This window comes from Vanellus vanellus, assembly GCF_965231255.1.
Source record: "Vanellus vanellus genome assembly, chromosome: 1".
NCBI lineage: Eukaryota > Metazoa > Chordata > Aves > Charadriiformes > Charadriidae > Vanellus > Vanellus vanellus.
In genome coordinates, this window is record NC_138905.1 from 141,644,047 (window position 1) to 141,667,842 (window position 23,796).

At 36.3% G+C, this 23,796-nt stretch overlaps 1 protein-coding gene across 3 annotated transcripts; it reads left to right on the top strand.

The window, feature by feature from the left end:
• Positions 1-430: 430 nt before the first annotated feature.
• PNPLA4 (patatin like domain 4, phospholipase and triacylglycerol lipase) lies at positions 431-23,192 on the top strand. Of its 3 annotated transcripts, none has more exons than XM_082498524.1 (9): positions 431-452; positions 1,616-1,918; positions 2,666-2,792; positions 7,618-7,802; positions 11,700-11,794; positions 11,971-12,106; positions 14,816-14,881; positions 20,230-20,382; positions 22,366-23,192. In XM_082498524.1, exons 2-9 carry the CDS (start codon positions 1,760-1,762, stop codon positions 22,495-22,497), a joined length of 1,053 nt encoding a protein of 350 aa, XP_082354650.1. In that variant the 5' UTR covers positions 431-452; positions 1,616-1,759; the 3' UTR covers positions 22,498-23,192. The 3 variants fall into 3 exon arrangements, with proteins under 3 accessions (XP_082354650.1, XP_082354651.1, XP_082354652.1); XM_082498525.1 differs by having other exon boundaries at positions 7,651-7,802; XM_082498526.1 differs by lacking the exons at positions 431-452; positions 1,616-1,918; positions 7,618-7,802 and having other exon boundaries at positions 2,762-2,792.
• The last annotated feature ends 604 nt before the right edge of the window (positions 23,193-23,796 follow it).

Below are 23,796 nucleotides of genomic sequence, written 5' to 3' on the forward strand. Positions count from 1 at the left end.
AGCCCAGCCCAGGCCAGGCCAGACACCTGCCGCACCCAACACCTGGCGGCCGGCTAGGCAAGGCGGAGCGACCTCCCCTTCGCCCGCCGACAGCCTGCCCTTGAGTGCTGCGCCCCTCGGGGGAGCCCCAGGCCACCTGTTCTCCCGCCGCCGGGGACGCGACTCACACTCTCCCCCCGCCCCTCAACGGCGGCCGGGCCGCCCCCGCCTGCGCACGCGCGCAGGGGCAGCGTCACGGGGGAAGGGCCGCCCCCCCCTCCCCCGCCCCAAGTTTCCGCGGGGGCCCGCGCCCCGCGCCCCGCAGGGAGGCCGCCCCGCCGCCGCCGGGGGAGGTAGCGCGAGCGGGGAGTGCGCGGCAGGGCTGGGGCTGCCCGGGGAACGCCTTCCCTTAAGCCGGGTCCTGAGGCTGTCGGCGGCCTTCGGTGCTCCCTGCCCGGAGTTGTGTCCGTGAGGTGGGGCCGCGGGCCGGGGCCCGGCTGAGAGGCGAGAGCCGAGAGGGGCAGGGCGCCCCCGGCGGGTCGTGTAGGCCGCGTTAGACCCCCGGGGAGTGGTGGTGGTGGTGGTGTCTGAGGCGGGAGCCTGCGCGGAGGGAAACGGGGAAGGATTGGGGCGTTTGGACATAAAATTTGAAGGGACGTGGGTCGCTTAAAAATGGCCCTCCTTTCGCAAGTTTACAAGTTTAGAAGGCGCCGGGGCTTTTCCTCCTGCTGTGGTCGCTTCAGGCGTCACCTGACGCTCTGCGTTTGTTACGGTGAGAAGTTTTCTCTCGCCGTTTCAGCCCCGCTTCGCTGGTTTGTGCTGGTTGTTCACCGAGCAGAAGTGGCGGAAGGAAAAATTAAATTGCATTGTAGGCCTCCTGGCACGCTCAATGAAGCGGGGAAAAAAAAGGCTGAAATTCGCGTATTTGATTTGGGTTAATTTGAAGTTGAGCGAGTACTTCTGAGACTTCGCCTACACAGGATCACGCTGGGTTTGTTTGCACTGGTAGTCAGGGCAATAACCTGCTTTTCTTTTCATCGGAACAAGTGCATTTCCACACGTTACTCTTTATGGTCAAATTCTTGCTAGTTGTAAACCGGACTTACATTTGATTTGCGTGTCACTCCTACGATGTCTTTGTCATCTTCTATGCTACAAGGCTCGTGCGTGCCTTGAGGTTGTCTTACTAGCATTTTGACATCAGCGCTTTGTTTTTGTGAACAGTTGGCTTGAAGTTGCTGGAACGGTCCTTGCACCTTTTTCACCTCACGTAGAAGGAACAATGTATTCACGTTGTTAATTATAAGGGACAGTTTGTTCACTTTTTCTCTGAATTATTAACAGTTTTAGTCCTTCCTGTTTCTGAAATGAACGGTTGACTTTATGCTTAGTGGTGAATGATACAGTGGCAGATGGAGGCTGGTGAGAGAGAGAGTAGCTACTGAACCAAAGTTCTGCCTAGAGCTGTTTCATTGTCAAGTAAATCAACTGTTAACACATCAGTGTTTTAGGTGAGAGGGCAGTGAAGAGGATCTTGTTATGGTATCAGGACCTTGATGTGCAACTACCTTTCAACTACTCTTTTCTTTTTTTCTTTTTTCCTTTTTTTCTTTTTTACCTTAATGTTTTTAAACAGGTTATGTTTTGAAGAAAGTTTCTACTATGTACCTCTGTGGTGTCCAAGCAGCTCATCTGTTGATACTTCCTTTGTAACTCCCTTGTAAAACAGCTTCTGAGAGTATCAGTTTGGTTACTACATCCAGAGGTCACTTTTGAGAAAATGTGGACTGCTAAAAGCCTTTGTAGTGCTCAAATACTGTTGCTTCGGTTGAAAGAAGGCAGACTGTGTAGTTGCACGTTTCCAAAAACTCAGCCATTCTGGATTGGAATTCTGAACTATTGCACCATAAAAGCGCCACATAACAGAGTTAAATTCCAGGTAAGTATTTTTGTGGTGCTCTAGGTATAAGCAATGTGCATCGATACAGTGATAATAGTGTTTCTTTCAGAGTCTACAGAGCTAAGCTTTTGATCATGCAGCCTTATTTATGAAGTGAAGATGCCTATCAAGATAAAGGGGCAGGCAGCAAGAAGTTGCAGGAGAACCAGTGTTTCAGAATTAACTTTTTGTGTCTGATAATTCTAAGTTGGGGAGAAACACTTAAGTTTTTCAAATTGTACTTCAGTCAATACTGCATGATAACTGGCAGGCTTATTAGTTAGAGTGACAACTGTTAAGTGAAGAATAGGACCAGAGTTCTCTGGAAAACTTTTTACTAATGCAATATTGCACAAAATTGGGGAACAAAAGTCAATTTTTATTGGATCGGCAAGGGAGGATGAAAGCATAAGAGTTTGATTATTAAAAAAAAATCTGGATATAAACAAAAATAGTGTGAAAGGACACAAAATTAAGGCTAAATTTGGACACTGGCAGTTCCAAATGACAGAGTTTTTCTAGATGTCCAATTAAATTAATCTTTAAAATATAAATTGCTGCATGCATTTTATAAATACTGGAATATTGTGGTTTCAACTAATTCAGGGGGGCTAAGCAATTGAGAAATTGATCTAGATTGTTTTACAACTATTTTCATTGACTTTATTAATCTGTTTAAATAATGTTCATCTTGTATTTGCCTGTTGTTTCTCTTTTAAATAGTAATATTTGACTGTATGATTGTAGGTTTCCAAGGTAAATGATAAACAAACAGCAGTAGATACAAGAATGGCTACTAGTGCAGAGGGAACTAAAATAGCTTCTGGAAAAAGTCCCAGTGGAGTATGTGATGGAAGCCAACATTCATTAGAAGGTATTGAACCTTTTTGCCACCCTCTTCTTAAGAAGTCAGCCTTCCCCATCCTCTCTAGACATCTTGTATAATGACCAAGGTGGCCTAAACTTAATTTGAAAGTTTTGTATCATGTCATGTGTTTATTTTGTAATTTCAAGGGGATTGTACACATTTTTTATAGTTTGCAAAGACTCATTTAATTTTCTTGAGTATCTTAGTGGCTGATTGGATTGTGTACTGATTATTTTGTATTGCTATTATTTTAATTTCAACTTCATCAAATTCTTATAATATTTATTCCATGCGACTGTATAGATGTAAAACTTGCTTATCCTGTTCTCTTGCTAGCAACTGTGGTGACTCTTAAGTAGAGTACAGTCTATTGGATGCGTTATTGTTTTGTGTGAGACTATTTTTGACTGGGAGAATCAATATTCACTGAAGGTTACAAAAGTCTGTGATGCTAGTGAACTTTTTTTTTCTGTTATAAATGTGAAAAAACAATTAAATGTTCCTGTGTGAGTGGTGATTTCTGATTCAGGTGAATTAGTAGTTAGAATTATGACCTTTATTTTAGCAATGCTTCCCAACTAAAGAGTTCTTTCCATAACTTAGTTTTGTCATTCCTGTCTAATAACTAATTCTCAAATGTGCTTTTATGCATCATACATTTTAGCTCTTGTGCTTCAGGGTGCTTGGTCATTCACATTCTATGTATCTTTAATTTCTGTTTGTAAAGGTTTTTTGGTCAGTTGCTTTGGGCATTTTCAGCTTTTGTTTACAAATGGGGTGACATGGAGGTGGTTATGACTAGTTAAGGCACTGAGATCATATACTGTTTATATAATTATAGTGCTCAGGAAACAGCAGCATGAGAAGCTGTTGTGCTATTTCTTGTGCTTGACAATCAGGAAGACAGTACCTATCCCGAAAAGCTGCATTGTACTATATCGTAATTCTGCTATACAGCCTTGTCTCCTTATGTACATTCTTTTGTAAGTTTGCATTACAAATGGATGAGATACTGCTGAGTAAACAGACGTGCCCTCCTCCCCCCAGCATATTTGTAATCACCAGTGAATCCTTGTTTCACAGATGCAAGACTCTTTTAAATAGAACTCTTAGGTTTATGTTTATTCCTGAATGCTTCTGCACTATCTGTAATGAGATTGAACAGCCCCAGTACCCTTCTAGTTTCTTCTTGTACTTATCTTTTCTTATGCTTTTGTGTTTTTTTTTTCTTGTAGACGACAGAAGCATACTTATCGCCTTAGCCAGTTAAAATCTTTATATTTTGAAATTTGCCAATCATGTAAGATGTTTTTTGAAAAGCAGTGGCAAAAGCATTTGCCATGTCCTATTTACGTCAAATTTCTACAGTGCACTGTCCTGCTGAAATGTACTTGTGCATCTTTTACGGTTTAAAGAATTTTTTTCTTAACATGAAAATATGATAACTTTGAGTTAATAGATATTATCTTTAATAGTCAGAACTTACATTAAACCCTCTAAGAATATTTGGTCTGAAGTCTTGTGGAACAGGTGTTTGGTACCCTTTCTAAGACAGCAAGATTTCTGCTGTTTGCTCAGGCAGCTGAAAAAATGGTCTATATCCAGATGTGATTGTGCTCCCATTTCTGGTACTCTGTAAGAAATTGGCAGGGAATATTCATACTGTAGACTTAATTTTAAGTTTCTCTGTATGTCCTTTTGGGAGTTGTTATAACTACTATTCTTTTTGATCAAAAGAGCAGTGATCTACCAGATCATCAAAGCAAAAGACATTTTTGAATCATACTGTCTCTGAAATACACCATTCTAACTTGCAAATCAAGTGTTGCCATGATATATTTACAAGAATCAAAAGAAATGGGAAAGCTTATATTCTCATACAAGTGAGTATCTTGGTTTCCTATTTCTTGCTTTTCTGATTTTGCAGGACATTCATCTAATGAGCGCTTTCTTATCTTTTTCTTTTACTCAGAGATTACTTTGGAAGGTGAAATGACATTGCTTAAGTGCACCTGTCAAGCAGATAGTTCCTTCTAGAAACATGATTCTTATTCATCTGTATCATCTTTGTAGGTTGAGCGCTTTGTTACAGATTTGTTGTAAGAGGGTTACCCACTCCCCGTGGGTAGATGCATAGTGCTGAATGAAGATATTAATACTCTGTTGTTTCTTCTTTATAATGCTGATTAATTGCAATACTCTACTGATTTTAATATTCTGAACAAGTGAAAGAAGACCTGATTGTTTCACCCAGCAACAGGTATTAGCTATCACTTAGGAGCTAAACAGTACATGATTTTTCAGTTAACAACTGGATAAATCCCTGAGCACCCAATTTGATCTGATAGCTGACCCTGTTTTAAACAGAAGGTTGAGCAAGAGACCTCCTGAATTATTCTGATTCAAGGATTATTTTTTCTCTAATTATTGACCCACTTGTAGAGTTGTTACATGTATGTGCAAAAGACATTCCTCAGTCACGCAGCTAGATGTAACCATAGGATCTGTTGTTTGAACCTGAATGTCATTTGCTGGTTAACATTGGTACTGTGACAAATACATAATTTAGACCTGGGAACTGACCCTAATTAATAAAATCTCAATGACTTCATAACACAGCCATGCTCTTGGGCAATCTGTAAAACAGTTCTGCATTGCATGCCATGCAAATCCAGTGGATCAAGTACTTCTGTTTAAGAAAAAAAGATTTATTTTTAACTGCTCTTTCGATTGTATTTATTTCATCTTTTTGGACTTGAAATTAGTCTACTCTTGACAGAGTGTGAGACTAGCAGCATTCTTTAACAGTATTCCTCTACTTGAAATCTTAGTGTTCTTTTTGCATATTCATCTCTCAATGAATCCTTTTGTCAGTCAAGAAACTGATGTGAATACTCATTCAATAATCTTTGTCTCTTGGGTAGGGGAATCAACAAGAAGTAAGAGAAGTATGGGATCTAAGTGTTAAGAAATTAACTCTCATCAAAGAGTGGATACCATGTATCCAGACACCCAAGAGAACAGTGATTACTCACAATAGCTGACAATTAGAAAAGAATGAAGCTCACAGAAGAAAATAAAACTTCCTTATGAAGCCTTGTAAGAGAAGGCATGGACATCTGACTTCAGTGTATTTTCAGTAGATTTTGATCTGAGATTCAAGTAATCTCTTCAGTTCACATAACCTCCTTTTCTGTTCTTCTCACTTTAGAGAAAATGTACCAGCCGATTCTTCATACACTGAAGTGTGATTGTCTTCTACATTTGTAGGGATTTTTTTCTCTTTTTAAAAAAAAAAGAAATTCCTTTAATCTAAAATTTCTTGCTGTAACGATGCTTTAGGTACTCTTTTTAGTTTTCATCTTCTTTTTTATTTGTGAGCATCTAAATATATTCCAGCAGGGAGAGATACCATTCAGAGTGCTTTGTAGATGAGCATTGTAGAAGAAGGTTTAGAAGATGTATACATGCATGTACATAAGCATACATATGCTCATATGCTATTTTTATTTAAATAAGCTTATTATCTTACACTTGTGTTTCTTAGTTACATTTCATATGTCCTTTAGATGTAATTCTTGAGATTTGTGAGCTCTTACTTTGCTTGTTTATTTTCTGAGCAATCAGCTATGTAAACGTGGTCCTTACTTCATACAACGTTTCACACTAGTAGTGTCTTCAGCCTGAAATCTCCTTTGGAGGAAAATGGAAGTTAATTCTTCCATGTTTGTCTTCCTACTTAATAATGCAATTGCTTTACCAGCTTCACCTGGGTCAGTGGCCCATGATGCAAATGCATCATCTTTGCTTCTAATTTGTAGAAGGCATGGAAACAGCTGCAACATTTGGTTAAACTACTGTGAGTTTAACTAGCCTGAAAGAAAGCACATCATGGCATCATGCTTCAGAGTCTGTTTTAGTTTTTTTTCCACTCTACTAAAAAAATCTTCAAAGTAGAATTGTTTGTTCTTTTCCAGTAAAATCTTGAGTAAACTCTTTATCGTCTATGCAGTACAGTGATTTTTCTTTGAATTAAAAGATCCTTTCTTTTAAAAAGTAGTAACATGCTTTATGATTTGCTTCATTGCAAATGCCTTTCTCTCATACTGTCACAGTAACAGCCAACCTGAAAACCCTTCTATCAGTACAAATGTGTTAGCTATAAGTTACAGATATTCATACCTATGAGCGGATATGCAAGTGTTTCCAGTGTAAAGGGGCTAAAGTGCACTATTTATGGTAGTGTAGTGCTTTAGCACTATGTCTGATGCACCAAACGGTGTACAGTATGCCCTGTCACTATGAGATGCATGCACGTGCATGATCTTTTTCTCTCACTCCTTTTTTTTTTTTTTTTTTTTTTAAGGGAAAATAGTAAACCTATTGGGTTCAAGGCTATGTATTTAAGGGGAGTATAATGACACAGTAGCCAGCAGTTTTATAATTAATTTGATTTTTACTCTAGGGGGCTAACAATGTTTGCTCTCCAACAGCATTCTTTTATCACTTTTGAGTAGCTACTTTGTTTTTTTTATTTCTTTGACAGATTAGATCAAAATTTGTAGTTACGTTGTATATAGACATATATATTTCTTGATTGAAAAGGAGATTTGTGCTAAGCAGTATTTTAGAGTTGTTTTCAATTTTGGAGATGCTAAACTAATTGCTACTTGTTTGATGTATTTGGTAATCAAAAGTTTTTACTGTTCATAAATAAACTTTTTTTTATATAGATATAGTATATTATGTGTTCCATGCCAAAGGAATAGATGAATATTATAAGAAAAAATTAACTGATCCTTTTTCTGACTGTGAAACTTTATTTCCACAGCAAAAATGAAACATATCAATCTGTCATTTGCAGCTTGTGGGTTTCTGGGAATTTACCACTTGGGGGCAGCAGCTGCTTTTTACAGGCATGGTAAGAAGTTACTGAAAGTTGTGAAAGCTTTTGCGGGAGCTTCAGCGGGATCACTGGCTGCCACTGTCTTATTAGCAGTACCAGAAAATATAGAGGTAAATTAATAAACCTGTAGGTATAGGACATGTTCATTTTAAAAGGATATTTTTGATGTAATCATCTACCATTAAGTTTTCTTAAATATTTTGGTTCTTGTTTTTATTCTTGCTTCTTGTAAAGAAACGGAACTTGTGTGTGTGTTTTCATTAACAAAATCTGTGACTTATGGGCAGAAATGTTTATGAAGCAAGTATTTCTTTATGACAAAAGTCTGTCATACAAACTTTATATTTTAAGCTATGCAGATATAAATTTCATGTGTTGTATGTAACCAGATATACTTTAATATACCAAAATGTATATGCATTTAATCACTGTATGTTACAAAGTTAATTATTGTTTTCTTGGATAGAGGCAGGCTTTGTTATGCAAATGCATAGCACTATCTTTTCATCCTTTTGTCAAAGGAAATGAAAATGGTAGATGGGCTGTATCTTCATAAAGTCAAAGAACACTGCACACTGGCTCATTTTTTTTCCTTTCTGTCTGTGCTCCATTAGACAGCACAAGAAGTGGTTTGTGCACCTCCTTTAGACTAAGCAGTTCATGACTTAGCAGCAGTAGCCCCACTGCATGCCAGTGTGGATTAACCTTCAGTGTTCAGTTGTGACACGCTATGCTGCATACGTTTGCGTTTGGGTTTTTATTCCTCCAGAGATACTACCGTTTTCTCACCATGGATATGGTGTCATGTAGAGACAGCAAAGTGATATTCAGTGACTGCTCTGTTACAAGTTCTATGGGAAGGCATTGGCTTTTCTTTGTTCTTAGTCTTAGGTTAAGGCCGCTTTGCCCTCCTGAAGCGGCTGTAGTGACTTTGCCTTCATATATGTAGAGGACTAGGCCTTGCCAAAATGTTAATATTTCTTTAGTATTTTTAATTATAATAAACAGAATAATTGGGGGCGAGGGGAAAGGCAGCTAGATTTTTGTTCTAATACACTTAAGTTTCATTCCAGTGAGCATCAGCTAATTTTCTCTGGGCCTCCTTTGTTAGAACTTCCATTGCATTTGATTCAAACAATAGTCCCAGCCAGTACCACACTTTGCCACTGATCTTTCTGTTTGTTTCTGCTGTGATATGAACTTAGCTTGCAGTTAGCTATACTTCTGTTGCTTTCAGCAGTTAAGTTCTTCCCTGGCCTCTTTCCATCCCACCACCCTCCAGGTGCATTCTTTGTATGATTTGCTATTAGAAAAGTTCCACTCCATTCTGAAGAGAACCTTGGATTCTGTTCAGGTGTTACTCCTTTTTTATAGCCTCTGACTAGTAGTTCAGTTTCAAGTTTGCCTGGTATAATGCATACCTCTGACTTTCATTTCCTCTAGGGTGAGCACAGCAGCTAGCCTTTTCTTAGTCCAAGGAAATTCTTCTGCTTAATCTAGGCTCTGGGTATGAACATTTGTTCCCAGCCTTGTCCAACTTACAAAAATCTTTCTAGGTAAAAATATTACAAGAGGTTTTATTTTTCATGTTTGTGGAAACTAAGCCTGTATTACATTGGGTCTGATGGATTTTTCCTGGAAAACGCATTTTAATACAAACTGAAGAATGTTCCATTATATTGTTTAAATGGATAATTGAGAGGTATTTGGGGGGGGGGGGGAGTAATTTTTCTTAATTCCCATAGAATTTAGGTAAAGGCAGTGTTATGTATTGAATCGAATTAACTCTTCATATCAGGATAATTATATTATTACCTTTATTAAATTTCTAACTTGAAATATTTTATATCCACAAATATAACTCTTACATGAGTTATTTTTTTTTACTTTTTTTTTTTTTTTTTCCCCAGAGATGGCTGTGTTAGACAAGCTATAATTACTACTTTCTCCATCTCCTAGTCTCAAACCTCTAATACATCCTTTCCTAATTTTGGAGAAAATGTAACATTGAGGATTTCTTGCTTTGACTGTTGCTGTTCTAATATGACAGTTTGCGAATGTTTTTCAGTTATCTTGGATTTTTGTCACTGTTGAAAAAGCATGGGACTTCAGAAATCTAGGGAGGCTTATAGAGCTATAGATAAGTACCTATTTATTTCAGAAGTATCTTGATCATGTTTGACGTCAAGTTTGCTTAACTCAATACAAGTGGTTACAATTTCTAAACATGTCCTCAGTCACTATTTAAAATTTAGATGTATTGTTTAATGCTTCTAGCAATAAAAGTGTAGACACTTTGTAGCTGTAGGAAACTGTCCCTTTTGGCAGCAAAAATTGAGAGTCCAGTTATGGTCTATTAGTACTTTTAATACAGAAAATAGTCTTCTGCTCTTCACATAGATTTGGATTCATCTACCTCCCTGTTACTCTTAGTTCCCTATCACTTTATTAAAGCATCTTAGATATAAGGATAGCAGTTCTCAGGTGCTTCTATGTAGGGTTTTGTGGGTTTCTTCTCTAGTAAGAGGGAGAGGTGTATGAATATGCCTCTTTCCAACTGTTTGACTACAGAAGAAGCCTAACTGCCTAATGTAGAATAAATTTAAGACACGTGGTGCATGTACCTCCTAGAGTAAAGGTGCAAGTCTAACCTATGTGGAATGAGTTAGTACAAATCTTTACAGTGATTGTTGCTTTAAGAGGTATGGACCTCTTAATGAACCTTTTTCATGCATTTGTCAGAAGGCCATAAAGAGAAAGTGGATGCAAGAACTACATTTCTGTCTTTCACCTATGTATGACTGCTCTGTTGTACAAATGATGTAAGTTAAACTGCTCCAGCCAGCTTGCTCCTGATCTCATAGTAATCCTCACTCCAACTCTTTCCTATTTTTCCATCTATTAAATCCTTTTCCTTCCTCCTCAATAGTACATATTCACTTCTCTCTTTTTTTTCTTTCCCCAATCAAGTCAATAATCTATTTTGTTACTAACAATATGTTTGTTCTTCATGCAGGAAGCTCATAAGCCAGGCACTCCAAACTATCTATAAACAGATCTTTTATTCTGTAAGCATGTGATTAAATAGGTGAATATGAGTATAATGTATTTATTGAGTACTAATTTCAGAAAGTTGCATAAGATTGGATTTTGTTTTTTTTTCCAAGTCCCTAAAATTGTTAGAAAAGTCTGCATGAAAGGATAAAAAAAGGAATATGAATACCAAATAGTGAGTCTTACGTATTCAGAATCAGTGTTTTAGAATCTTTTTGCTAAAAAATAAATGCTACCTATTGTTTTATTCTTCTTTTGGAGTTCTTAGGGCTCACACTTCAAGGTATTTTTCTGCAGTTGTTAACGCAAGGCATTTCAGCTTGCATAAAAGAGGTTCTCTGTGCAGTGAAATCTGTTGCCTGTTTTTTTTACAGGTGTCTTTTCTTCCTTTGTCTTCCATTGTAGTATCCCATTCAGTAAATACACATTTTTAATGAATAATAGAAGTATTTGTTAATAGCATAGTTTTTGCATTAGTAAGAAGAACTGTAATAATTGTAGGGTTATTTTTAATGCTTATAGGCATCTTAAAGTACTTGTGTCTGGTTTTAGTACCGAAGTAGTCTTTAAAATAAAAACACTTGAAATATAAATTATTGTTCATGTAATGACATGGTTCAGAGAACTGATTATTTAGCAGTGGTTATACATAGGAAAAATGACCTTTAGCTTTCCTTGATTGTTAAAGTGGTATTCTTGTGAGAAGAATATTTCCACTGCAAAATTATTTTTAATTAGGGATCTTGTTTTCTTACAAATTAGTTCTTATAAAAGGATCAACGTTTTGTTATGCATATCTTGTTAGAAACCCAGCACATATGGGAAAATATTTTAGTCTGATCTTATAGCACTCTCTTGATTAAAACTTTAGCTGCTAGTATGTTTTTGATACCACAGCTGAACATACTTCTCATAGCTAAAACATCCTTAATGGTGAATATTTTAATTTGCAGAGATGTAAGCAGTTTGCCTATGGATTTGCAGAGGAAGTTAGAAAACTGGACTTCGGTGCTGTAACACCTGGTTATGATTTTATGAAAACACTTAGGTACCTATCTTAATGCATCTGTAAAATCATTTTTGTGTGAAGCTGTCTAAATAAGAATGGAGAGTGTGTATATTTTTTCTCTACTGTGGGAAGCTCAGCACTATTTCACCCCTAACTTATTTGCAAGGTTTTTAAATAATGATGGTGAATAATTTTTAGCATTTTCTTTATTCTAGGGAAGGCATAGAGTCTATTCTTCCTTCTAATGCTCATGAGATAGCTGAGAACCGGCTCTATGTGTCAGTCACTAACACCAAAAATGCAGAAAATCACTTGGTTTCAAGTTTTGCCTCCAGGGAGGACCTCATTAAGGTAATCAAGTTGAATATTGCTGCTTTAAATAAAAGTGCTTGAGTTTCTTCAAGGTTTAGGAGTATATTATTAGCTGTACAATAAATCACTGTTTTACTCAAGTAATCACTTATACTATTAGTGGTGCTACAACCGTGCCATAAACAATGAAAAAAGCATTTGATCTTACAGTTTCACAAATTTCACTAAAATTTGGTTTTGTGTGTGTTTCTTTCACCTGTTTTTAAATTACTACCTTGTAGGAAAAGTCTGTTTGAAAAGTAACAGGGCAACTAATGGTTACAGTAGATGAGAATAAAATAAAGTATCTCTAAATTTTGTAACAATTTGTAGCATCTTTTTGCATCTCTCACTTCAATGATACCTTTTATATTGTGTTTCATCACAAGAGAAAGTAAAGAAAAGAAAGTTCCTGTCTTAAAAAAAAAATAATTAAATCCAGTACTTGCTACAAGTCCTCGTGTGGAATAGATGTAATGTAATGTTAAGTACCGTATATAAAATGTATTTTAACTGTCACTGGAAAGCATATCTTTTACTGCCCATCTCTTTTCTGTTGAATGCCACTTTTTAAATTTGGATCAGGTTTGTATATATAAGCTGATAGGCAATGGGAGGATGAGTTCAGATGCATGTAAAGCAAATGTTCTTTCTAGTAATTGATTATATCTTGCTGGAGGATGTCATAAGATACAGCAGAATAAAGGAGGAAATAGAGTAAGAAGGATTTCATTCTTTCCCTGTCCTTGTAGATGCTCACAGTAAGTAAGAAATTCCTTATAATTAATACTTAAAAAAAATCATAGTTGTTAACAAAATGCAAAGTATTCATTGGAAGTTTGCCTTTAAAGTATATTTTTTTAAAAAAAATCTTTACCCATTATATTTTACACAGTCAGTTCTCAAAATTTGTAGGGCTTAAGCTTTTTGCATAATTACCTTTGTGTGATTATCTCAGATTATGCAGTGTTATTTGTAGCTATAGTAGCCAACAGTGACAAGCATGGAGACTATTATTCTGTAGGCTTATGGTTTTTTGCAGTGGAATCTTCTAACCTGAAGACAATTAGAAACTTCAAGACAACCTTGGAAATATGCATATTTTGTTAGAATTTTGATAGTTCTTTCATTGACTTCACCATTTCTGTTCTACTCTTTTGTTCCATATGCTGGCAGTGGAGTGGGTTGGAATAACAGAAATAAAATTCAAAATAATTGCACGTAATATGTGCTTTTGTGTATGGCTTCAGCTATGCCTGTATCATTTACACAGCAGTCTGAATGGCGGTGGCTGCCCTGGTAGGATGGAGGATAGAGCTTCTTAGGTTATATAAGCGTATTACGCCTCTCCTACACATGATATACTATATCCAAGGCATGGGAAAAGATACTGCTGGGCAGATGGTGTTTTATAGCAGCAAAACTACTGTACCCTCTGCCAGAGATCTTTCAACTTGCATATGCAGTTGGTTTCAGTGCTTAACAAGCCTTATGGTTCCAAAGTTTTTCATACTGACTAAACTGAACATGTGTTGCTACAATTTTGAACTCTTACTTTCTTTTACTATTCCCAGTGGATGTGGAAAGGCAGTTAATCTCCCACTTTTGAAATAGTCTTTACATATGTGATGACAATCATCATTTACCAGCATTCCTAGACTTGCAGTTCTTAAACTGGAGGTGAGGGGCAAGAGAGGCATGATTTGTGTGTTTGTGAGAGAGCAGGGCACAGAACACTGTTTTATTTAGATGATCTTTAAGGTCCGTTCCAACCTAAACTGTTCTATAATTCTGTTTACTTTGGAAAAGTGGGACCAGTGGAATAGGAGGCCGCACTGGTCTGTTAGTGTTAGGGAAATATTGAAAGTGTTAGTTTTTCTACTTCATCCACACATCTACCCCTTCTCTTTAAAATGCTGTATACTAATTGCATATATATATGTATATGGGTGGATACATAGGTATAGAGTTACATACACACTCTCATAGATAATGCTATGAGTGGATAGAAATGTATGTGTGTGTGCACATCTATACATGACAGAAGAGGTGTCCTGGTCTTAAAAAAAAAAAAAAAAAAAAAAAAAAAAAAATTTGAGAACTGCTGTACACAGCAATGTAGGCTTACAATAGGGCAAATAGTAATTTGTTAATACTTGAATGTATTAAATGCAAAGTATCAATCCTCATAAAGATATACATGTATGAATTTTCAGACTGTTTATAGTATTTTGGAAATTTTGAATTCTCAGAAAATCTGATTTATTAGAAGAGTAAACGCTATTTAAATATGCCAGCAGAATGATTGGGTCAGCTTCTTTGACAATACTCTAGATTGCATTTTTTTTTTCAGCATATGCATGTTTAGCTTCTGCAAAATCACAGATTTACTTCACATTTTGTAAAAATAAGTTCATAGTCTTTTGAATTACATTAATCAGTGAATTAACTTGTGATATTTTGTTTTGAGAGTTGTCACTGTAAAGTCAAGAAACCAAACCCTATTGAATAGTTTTAATCATATTTTGAGTGACATACAAGAAGACACTGTGAGACGACAATGGTTTTATGTAAAACTGATGTATTGAGTGATTACTGCTATATTATTTAATATAGATAGATATATTTTATTCTGAACCAGTACATATTCTCACTTTGTTACTTTTTCTTCAATTTTATTCTCTATTCTTTCTGCTTTCTTTTCTCTAGGTCCTGCTAGCAAGTAGTTTTGTACCAGTATATGCAGGAATCAAGCCAGTGGAATATAAAGGAGAGGTAATTTTTCATTAAGTTTAACTACCAACTTATTTTTTTGTCTAAGAGCGTTCTTCATTTATGATGTAGCTATTTGATCTTAAGGGAGGACAAATGCAGTAATGTATTTTGTAGAATAGTTATTGTTTCTGTTGATTCTGTAGAGTAACACTGTGAAAGATGATGAGTTTGTTCATGTGTTCTTTCAAAAATTGTGGGTGCTGAGACTGAAATGATCTCTGTAGCATTAAGCTGTTTCCTAAAGATAATGTCTAACGCTTACCATGAGAAGAAAGTTCTCTTAGTAAAGATGCTTCTCAAGGCAAGCTGTGTTACCAACTCTAAAATGTTTTTTGCAATTTAAAGGACCACCAGTCTGCTTTTCTGTTTAATGGAGGTCATAAGGGAGACCTTGGCAGATTGGGTGCTGCTGGGACTACATGTGTGTGTTTAAGTATGTGTTGTTCTCCTGTTCTGTACAGAATTATATGCTTACCAGGTGCCTTCAAATCTCTTGCCTCTGGACAAACATTAAAGAATAAACTCTTTTTTCCCCCCTATAGCACATGGCTATGAAGTTTTGCGAGGTGTACACTACTATACTTGGTTTAGCTTCAAGAACTTTTTTGTCTTTCTTACACAAATGTATTAAGAATAATTTTGACTGTTTACTCTGTTCATAATTACTAGAAGCATGAAAACAGACATTTCTTTCTGAGAAGTACTTTCCTTTATTTCCTCATATGCATCCAAATGATGTCTTTAGAACATCTATAATCCTGACAGCCACCCTGCCTAAAAAAAATATGCATTTGTCTCTAGCAAGAGGGAGTTTGTTATGTCAGAAAGCTTCTCACCTTTAGAATTTTGTACACAGGAATACATATTAGCTAAAATGTTTGAAGGATTTAAATCGGTATTGCCTGACTGCTTGAGTTAAATGGAGACTGCTTGCAGCTTCCCAGGGTCTGGAAGTTTTGTTGATTGGAGTCTTTATATGTTGCTTGTGCATTTCAAAAGCCATACATGCATGTTTGAGGTTAATTCTGCCAATAGTTAAAGGAGAGGAAGTGGTGTTAAATTTCTTGTGGTGTTCTTTCAACTAAGAAATTGAAAAGTTGGCTCAGAGTTTTGTCGTAAACTTATTTAAAACCCATTTTACTGGATGAACACTGCTATTATGGTTTGCCTGGGTATTGTAGTATTTACTGAAACACCTGCAGCCTCTTTTTAGTGGACAGTTCTTGTTCCTGCCTAACTTTTTTTTTTTTTGCATTTAAAAGTGAAATCAATGAATGTTTCATGGAACTGGTTCTTCTGTTATTTGAAAGCTTGTTGTCATTCCCAAAGCTTCTTACTATTCTTCTGAAGTGAGATTCAGAAAAGGCAGTTTCTGAGAAGAAGATTACTTTCATTTATTGTTATTTGTTGGAATGATTAGTTTTGCATGTCTGCATTGACTTTCCTCATACTCTGTAAAATAGTGTATTTGTGGTGTGGAGAATGTTTTTTTGCAGGGTTTTTTGGGGTTTGTTTGTTTGTTTGTTTTTTAGTAAACTGTTGCTTATAAATGAATGTGACTTCCATTCTTTAGTCCAGATTACTGGTGAGAGCAAAAACTGTACGATCTGTATCGCAATAGTATTTCCATGGCTTGGAATAATGGGTAATGAGGACTTGTTGGGGGGTAATAGGGGCCATAAAGCATGCAGTGTAGAGCCAGATACATGGCATGTAACCTCATGATCCAGACATGGTAAGCATTGAAGTCAGTAAGATGGACTGGATATTGATTTGGCCCTGTGAGGCCACCTAGTGTATTAGCATCATATTCCAGGTTTCCTGAAAGATTTACTTTAACAAACCAAAGTTCTGTCTGTGTGCATTTACACTAGTTCCAGGGAATAAATTCCTTAGGCCATATGGTCCATGGCAGCATGGAATAGAGCTTACTCTCTGATGGCTGCTTGAGTCTAGTGGCCTTATCTGTGCTTCAGGACAGTTGGTCTGGATCTTCTTTGGGCTACATACGTTACCTGCATATGTATCACGAGGGTATCTGGGAGTGTTTCTGAAATGTATTTCAGTATGTTATCTAAGGACATGTTGCATGATACGTAAGGGAGTATGGTGCAGTTTTGCTTGAATAGTATCAGAAAACAGCCAAACCTGTTGCTAGCCTGTCCATGCTGCCTCGAGTGAACCCCAGGGTAAACTGTTCCCAGTATTGCACTTCAGTTTTCTTTTTAGGACACATGCTTTTTGGGAAGCATTTGGCTCACACTGGATTAGCTAGCATACTTGTAGTATGCATGCTTGTAAGCTAGACTATTGGGGTGAATAAGCTAAATTGCATGGTAGCATAGACATAACATCATTCTGTTCATGTATGTTTTCTTCTGGTTTGATGAATCTAAAAATAATCTGAAGGAAAAGAGCGTGTAAAATAACATCTGAGAATTTATAGTCTGTTAATGGCCTCAAATAACTTTTTTACCTGGGTTGGGTATTTAAGGTGTCCTTGGACTAGTCTTCCAGTAACAGCAGGGTAAACTTGCTCCATGGGAAATAACCTTTCTTTGAGTTGGTTTGGCGTCCTCTGAATCTCTGGCAAGGTTAATCTTCAAGACAGATAAAGATTTGCAGGTGATTGAGTGGACTGTATCTGATGATGAGGCTGTAGTTTGTGTTACTGTAGTTCTTACAGAACAGCTTTGTAAAAACCACCTACTGGTAAATGGGTAGATTCTGTTAGGTCCAGCCTGCATCCTCAGTTTCATTGTCTGGTTTGGTTTTTGTTGCACGTTATTTCAGAACTTTCTCTGTCTTTGCACTGTACTTACAAGAAAGAAATCAATTCAGAAGTTACCAGGAATTTGCCTCATCAGCTAAAAAATTGTCGTGGTTTAGGCAGGACAAGAAGACAGGACGAAATTGGTCCTGTTTTACCTCAAACCAGGACAGAAGCATTTTTCAAGAATCAGTTAAGGCAATTAAAGGAATCTGGGGCATTACACCTATTCATTTGCAGCATATCAATGTTTTAACTATGTAACATGAGGGACTGTGGAGCCAAAATATTTTTGACTGAGAAGTTTCTCCCAACGCTTGAAGGAAAATAAAATGACAGAGGGCATGTCAGCCAGGAATAACGGAATCTACAAAAGTTAGTGCTTAATAAAAAGTATTGCCCTTTCCTTGGTAAATGTTTTGATTTTCAAATAAATATTGAAGTTACATAAGAGGAGAGGGGAATAACCTAAATAATCGAAATTTTAAAAGCGAGACAACTTTTAAGTGGTAAAATTACTAAGTTAGACTTGTGAAAGACGATGATGTCATCTGTTAGTGCCTTTGACTTGGCTTAGACAGGGACTCCACTGTTCTTGTCATTGTAGGAATTGCAACAAAAAGCCACTTAGTACTTCAAGGACCATTGCATATAGATCAATAATAAATGACTATTTATAGCCACACACCAAAAAAAAAAGCCTCGGTGTTAAAAATGTTAAGGTATGTTGCAGCTTTACTCACAGTTATCACAGCAGTGGTGTGATGGAGTTTGAGAAGTCTGAAAGATTGCTTTAAATGGCTTTCGAATTATTATTTTTTTTGCTTCTTTTTCTAAGGCAAAACAATTTGAATCCTAAGCATTGAGAAATATGAGTTTTGTCGAAATTGAAGGAATTCAATGGTGGATTGTGGGTACTGACATTGGGAGCTAATGCCAAGAGTCAAGCGCTAAAGTGTGTTATGAAATAACAGGGTGAGAGGGGCCATGGAGACTACTGAATGAAGAACAAACACTGTAACCTGAGGTAGTGCTTCTTGTGTGGTAGTCACTACATTGAAAGCCAGTGTCTTTCCAGCAGTTTGAAGACAACTTTATTTTACATGTCATAAACAACTTCCCAATAGTATACTTTTTATGGGAGATTATTTTTTTTTTTAATTTTGTGACTAAATTCCTGTGGAATTTTCGGTAATTTTGCGGGAAAACTTGCATTATTTTGTCATTTCATAGTGGTCACATATATTATCACCTACAGCAGAGAAGAAGCCTTCAGCCTGATTGGTGCTAGAGTACTAGTACAATTTTACATTTGATTGTAGTGTTCTGTGTTAATGAAACTTGAAGCTGATATCCTGGGTTATTCAGTTTATCTTTGGGGAGGTCAAACCCTTAAGAAACACTGAGGTGGATCTTACAATATGATTTCTTATAGCATTTCAATTTGCCTAGCTTTAGGTGTCTGTAGTAGCCTACATTTTACATAGTTAACGTATGTTTCTTTTATAACTAGTGCAGAAGAGAAGAAAGTACTTTTTCAGTACAATTCAAATCAGATGTAAATGTCTACTTTAGGATAAGGTGAATCATGTGCTAACAGTGTTTTTTCTCCCTTGACCATAAAGGAAGTGTAGAATGACTATTTGGGCTGTAGAATGACTATTTGGGCTGTAGATGTGTAAACTTCAGTGAGATGTGTCTGATTACCAAACCTCATGTACAATGTCAGTGTACATGACTGATGTTGAGTTTTGGGTTATGCGTGTAAGCACAGAAAGAAATACAGATGTATAAAATGTATTGAAAAGAAATGTCACAGTTGTCACTGCTTATACTGGGATGGAATTTGGCAGTGGTCCCTCTGAAGATCAGGCTTGTGCCCCTAGTCTGCCTTTAAAACCAGGAAATATGTGGGGCTCTGCAAGAAATTAATTGGTTGCTTTTATTTTTTCTTCCTCATTCTTTCCTATACTCAACTCCTGTAGCAGACATGATGTCTTCTCCCTCTTACATGCAATATTTGTTCAGTTCCTTCCCACCTTTACCCTCTACTTTCTAGTTATTGCTGTTCTGTGTTGTGTATGTAAGAAGGCAGAAGGCTCTGGAAAAAGAAGAGAGAAGTCATTTTTGATTTTGCTTGTGCAGTCAGTTTACCTGCACAGACAGATTGTCCAGCTCCTAGTTTGAATCCAAGTAATGTATTAGAGGAGTATACATTATCTGATATGGTTCATATGTAATATTAGCAATCTTCTCTTTTCATGTATACTTTGAGAAGAGTTTTGCGTGGGGCATTTTGTTATTAGATCAACTAACAAGCCTTATCAGTAGCTTGATAAATATATTATACGCGTATTTACGCATTATGCCAAATGCTCATTGATTAAACACTGTGTGTACATTGTCAGTTCCTTGACTTTTATGCCTCCTACTCAAGCCTATGCACGGTATTCTGAGAAGGAAACTTAAAAGGTTTCTTGAGGGTTGGGTGGGGGAGGCAGGGACAGGAAGGATGAAGTATTCAGTTATGAACATACTGTACTAAGGTTACTTTGAAAATATTTTTATTTTCCAATAGAAGTGGGTTGATGGTGGCCTTACCAATGGCCTTCCTATCTTGCCTGTTGGAAGAACTGTTACGATTTCTCCTTTCAGCGGTCGATTAGATATCTGTCCACAAGATAAAGGACGTGTGGATCTTTATGTTAAATTTGCAAAACAAGATATAATGGTAAGTGTTTTTCTTATTTAATAACTTCAGAAGAAGGAAAGGTAATTGAGCAGTTAAGGTTATGCTTATTTTTAAGCTTATTTTAAGGTTATATTTAAGCTTATTTTCTGCTTATATATCAACTTAAGTAATGTTTTGGCATTTTTTGTATTGCAAATGGAGTGTAGACTTTTTCTTAAATACAAGGGAAAGAAAATGTAGAATAAACTTTATCAGGGTGAAAAGCATTGATCTACTACAAAATTGAGCAAATTATCACAGGCTATTAAATGTAAATAATCTAGGCTTGCTTTAAGTATCAGCTGTCTTTGGCTAGGCAGGGTGTTTATAGGGGAAAAAAAAAAAAGACTTCTGCAGAATACCTCAGGAGGGGGAAACACTAGAACATCCTGTTGTACTTGCTGAAATTGGCTGCTCTAACTGAAATTAAAATACAAGTTTGTTGTACATTTGAAATGGTGTACAATGACCGATCCCCTCATTGCTTAAGAAAGCTCGTGTTAAGATTTTGAACATCTAACATTTTTCCAGAAGTTACTTCATTAGCTGTTACAGAAGCATTTCTGTATATTCAAATGTAGGCTAAGGCTGATTTTTATGTCCTCCTTTTCAATTTTGGCATTTCTGTCTTCGCAAGCTTTCTCTCACAGACTCTTACCACAGTATTGCTTCATTTGATATGATGAAAGAAAATATTGAATAGTGGTAGACCTAGCTGTCAAAAAAAAAAAAATCCATTAGAAAGAAAAAAATAAGGGTTAGCAATAATCGGTATTATTTTTTTTCACATTTATTTTAGACAGTTCTTAATATGTTTTCTTAATTTGAGTAATGTCATCCTAAATTGAACCAATTTCTGAATCTTTGTAATGTTTCTCAGAGAGATTTTAAGCATGATAGTACTTCGTAAATGTTCATAAAGCATGAGAATATTGATTCCTTATATATTGAAAAGATATGCAGTTGCTTAGTGTGTATTTCTTGGCTGTGATTTCTATCTAATATTTATTGCATCTAGAGGAGGAGAAATAAGCTGGTGATTAGATTAGTTTAGAGACAGAAAATGAATTACAGAGTTACATTGCTTCCAGGGTCCTGCAAATGCAGACTTGTGCAGAATCTCAGGCAACATTTAAAATTATTCCATTTGAAACACCCTTAGCTTTTAGAGCTACAAAAATGTAAACTAAGAATAAATATTTTTTCAGCAATATTTTAATCTGCATAAAATGAAGAGTTGTGTATCTTCATTTATCTGGGTTGGAATGTGAACAATTTTCTGTATCTTTGAACCTCTTCCATCTGTTAGTGTCAGAATTTGAATAAATGCTTATTTCAAATAATGAAGATGATTTTGATACTGTTTTTAAGAATTTTGTATGATAAAGTATGTGGCTACAGTATTAAATTAATCATATAAATGAAGCATTCAGAACTATTAAATTAATTATATTTTTAATTTTATTGTAAACAATTTAATAATGTCTTTATTCAAGAATGAAAATCTAAAATTTTTTATACCATCAAAGTGAGCAATTGAGATGCTGAGTAGTTCTTAATTCTTTGGTAATACAAGGTACGTTTATACTTATGTGTTAAAAATTGCCTGGGAATGTTCCCATGAACGTGGCTGTTTGCACTAGTAAGCTGTCAAAATATTTCTTTGCACAAGTTTAGCATGTGCCAGCTACCGCTCTGCCAGGCAGTTCTGGTAATGTTCCCGAAGTTAAAATGTTTCAGAAACTTTGGGCAGTTTCACAGGCAGACAGTCTGTCTTGGAGGCTGTGAGTTTAGCAGTACGTATGCATGCTGTTTGCGCCAGTTTGTCTTGGCGCTCAGCGGAGTACCTGGACATGGTTAATTTACTAGTGTAGACAGAGTCATGCTGGTTTTATGAAACAGATGACAGAACAGATAGCAACACTGTCAAGTCTAGATAAGTTGCTTTAATAAACTAATTTATAGCTTCTCGCTCTGTTGCAGCTGTCTCTAGCCAACCTAGTAAGGCTTAATCAAGCTTTGTTCCCACCAAACCAGGAGAAAATGGAATCGTTGTACCAAAATGGATTTGATGATGCTGTACGCTTTTTACTGAAAGAAAACTGGTTTGAGTAGACGGTACTTAGAAAATTAACAAAGCCTCATGGCTGTCAAAACACAGCTGTAGGTATCCTACAGAATCTAAGGGATTGCTGTACCAATTCCACTTTACAGAAATAAAAATCCCAATGGAATTGCATCTGCTTCTGCCAAGAAAGTATCGGTTGCACTCCAAAGACCTGTATAGACAAGTCAGAATGGAATTGTACATGCCTGATGGTTGTCTTGTTTTGAGGAGCTTAAAGCTTAGATCCGTTTTGCTTCAGCTGAGGACTTGCTTGTGCGATTTGTAAAAAGCTCGTGTTGTCATGATTGCAGAAAAGTCATCTTTGATGTTATTTGAGAGAAAAATCGAGGTTGTACCATAAAAAATTACAATCTGTATTGTTCACTTAATGCAATAGTTGTGTGTGCTGTTTGGATGGTTGCAATATTGCTGATCTAAGACATATCTTGCAGTGTTCTAAGGACTTGAACACTTACCAGTAGCCACAAGAAATAAAACATTTGCCCTCTTTTGCTCTGATATGTGTTATTTTTCATTTTGCATTTTTCTGTGAATGTGGTCTTCTAAAATTAGAAATAATAGATGAAATTTGTACAGAAATGTGGTATGAACATAAAAATACCTTGTAAAGAAGGGTGTAAGAAATTGTTATATTTACTATGTTTTCTTCCTCTGCTAAAATTGAATAAATATATTTTCTTGAAACTTTTGTCAAGACTACATTTTTAAATTTCTTAGATTGCTATAACAACCTGATTATCTGCAAGAAACCAGTCTGTTGGAGAGAAGTTGCAGTAAGTCAGCAAGTAATGAACTCGGACTCGTGTCTCTTGGTTTTTTTACCATTCACCTTGCATTGACTACCTCCAGTGGAAGTTCAGGATATCCAGTCTTAATGCCAAAATCCTAAAATCCATAACAGTTTGTTTAAAAGCAAACAGTGTTTGTTTAAATGTGGTTTTAAGTTGATAAAATAAAAATCAGAGACAGAATTAAAGATGTATGAAATTATAGAATTCCTGAAAAACCCAACAGAAAATCTGGGGAGGTGAGAAATAAGATTTAAAAAAAAAAAAAAAAAAAAAAAAACAAACAAACAAAAAACCAAACTGGTTCAGCACATATTCATATGTAGATTGCATCAGAATGAGATTCATGTGGCAGGGATTGAATTAGTTTATTTCTGATTTTGATAGTGAAAGAAAAAAAATGCTGATGGAAAGCATCTTAATTTCATTTTCACAGAATCACAGAATCACAGAATTATCAGAGTTGGAAGGGACCTCTAGAGATCATCTAGTCCAACT

Coding starts and splice junctions, on each gene's coding strand:
- PNPLA4 (XM_082498524.1), top strand. CDS start 1,760: ATGTGGACTGCTAAAAGCCTTTGTAGTGCTCAAATACTGTTGCTTCGG. Junction 2,793..7,617: donor AAGCCAACATTCATTAGAAG/GTATTGAACCTT, acceptor TTATTTCCACAG/CAAAAATGAAACATATCAAT. Junction 20,383..22,365: donor TTGCAAAACAAGATATAATG/GTAAGTGTTTTT, acceptor GCTCTGTTGCAG/CTGTCTCTAGCCAACCTAGT.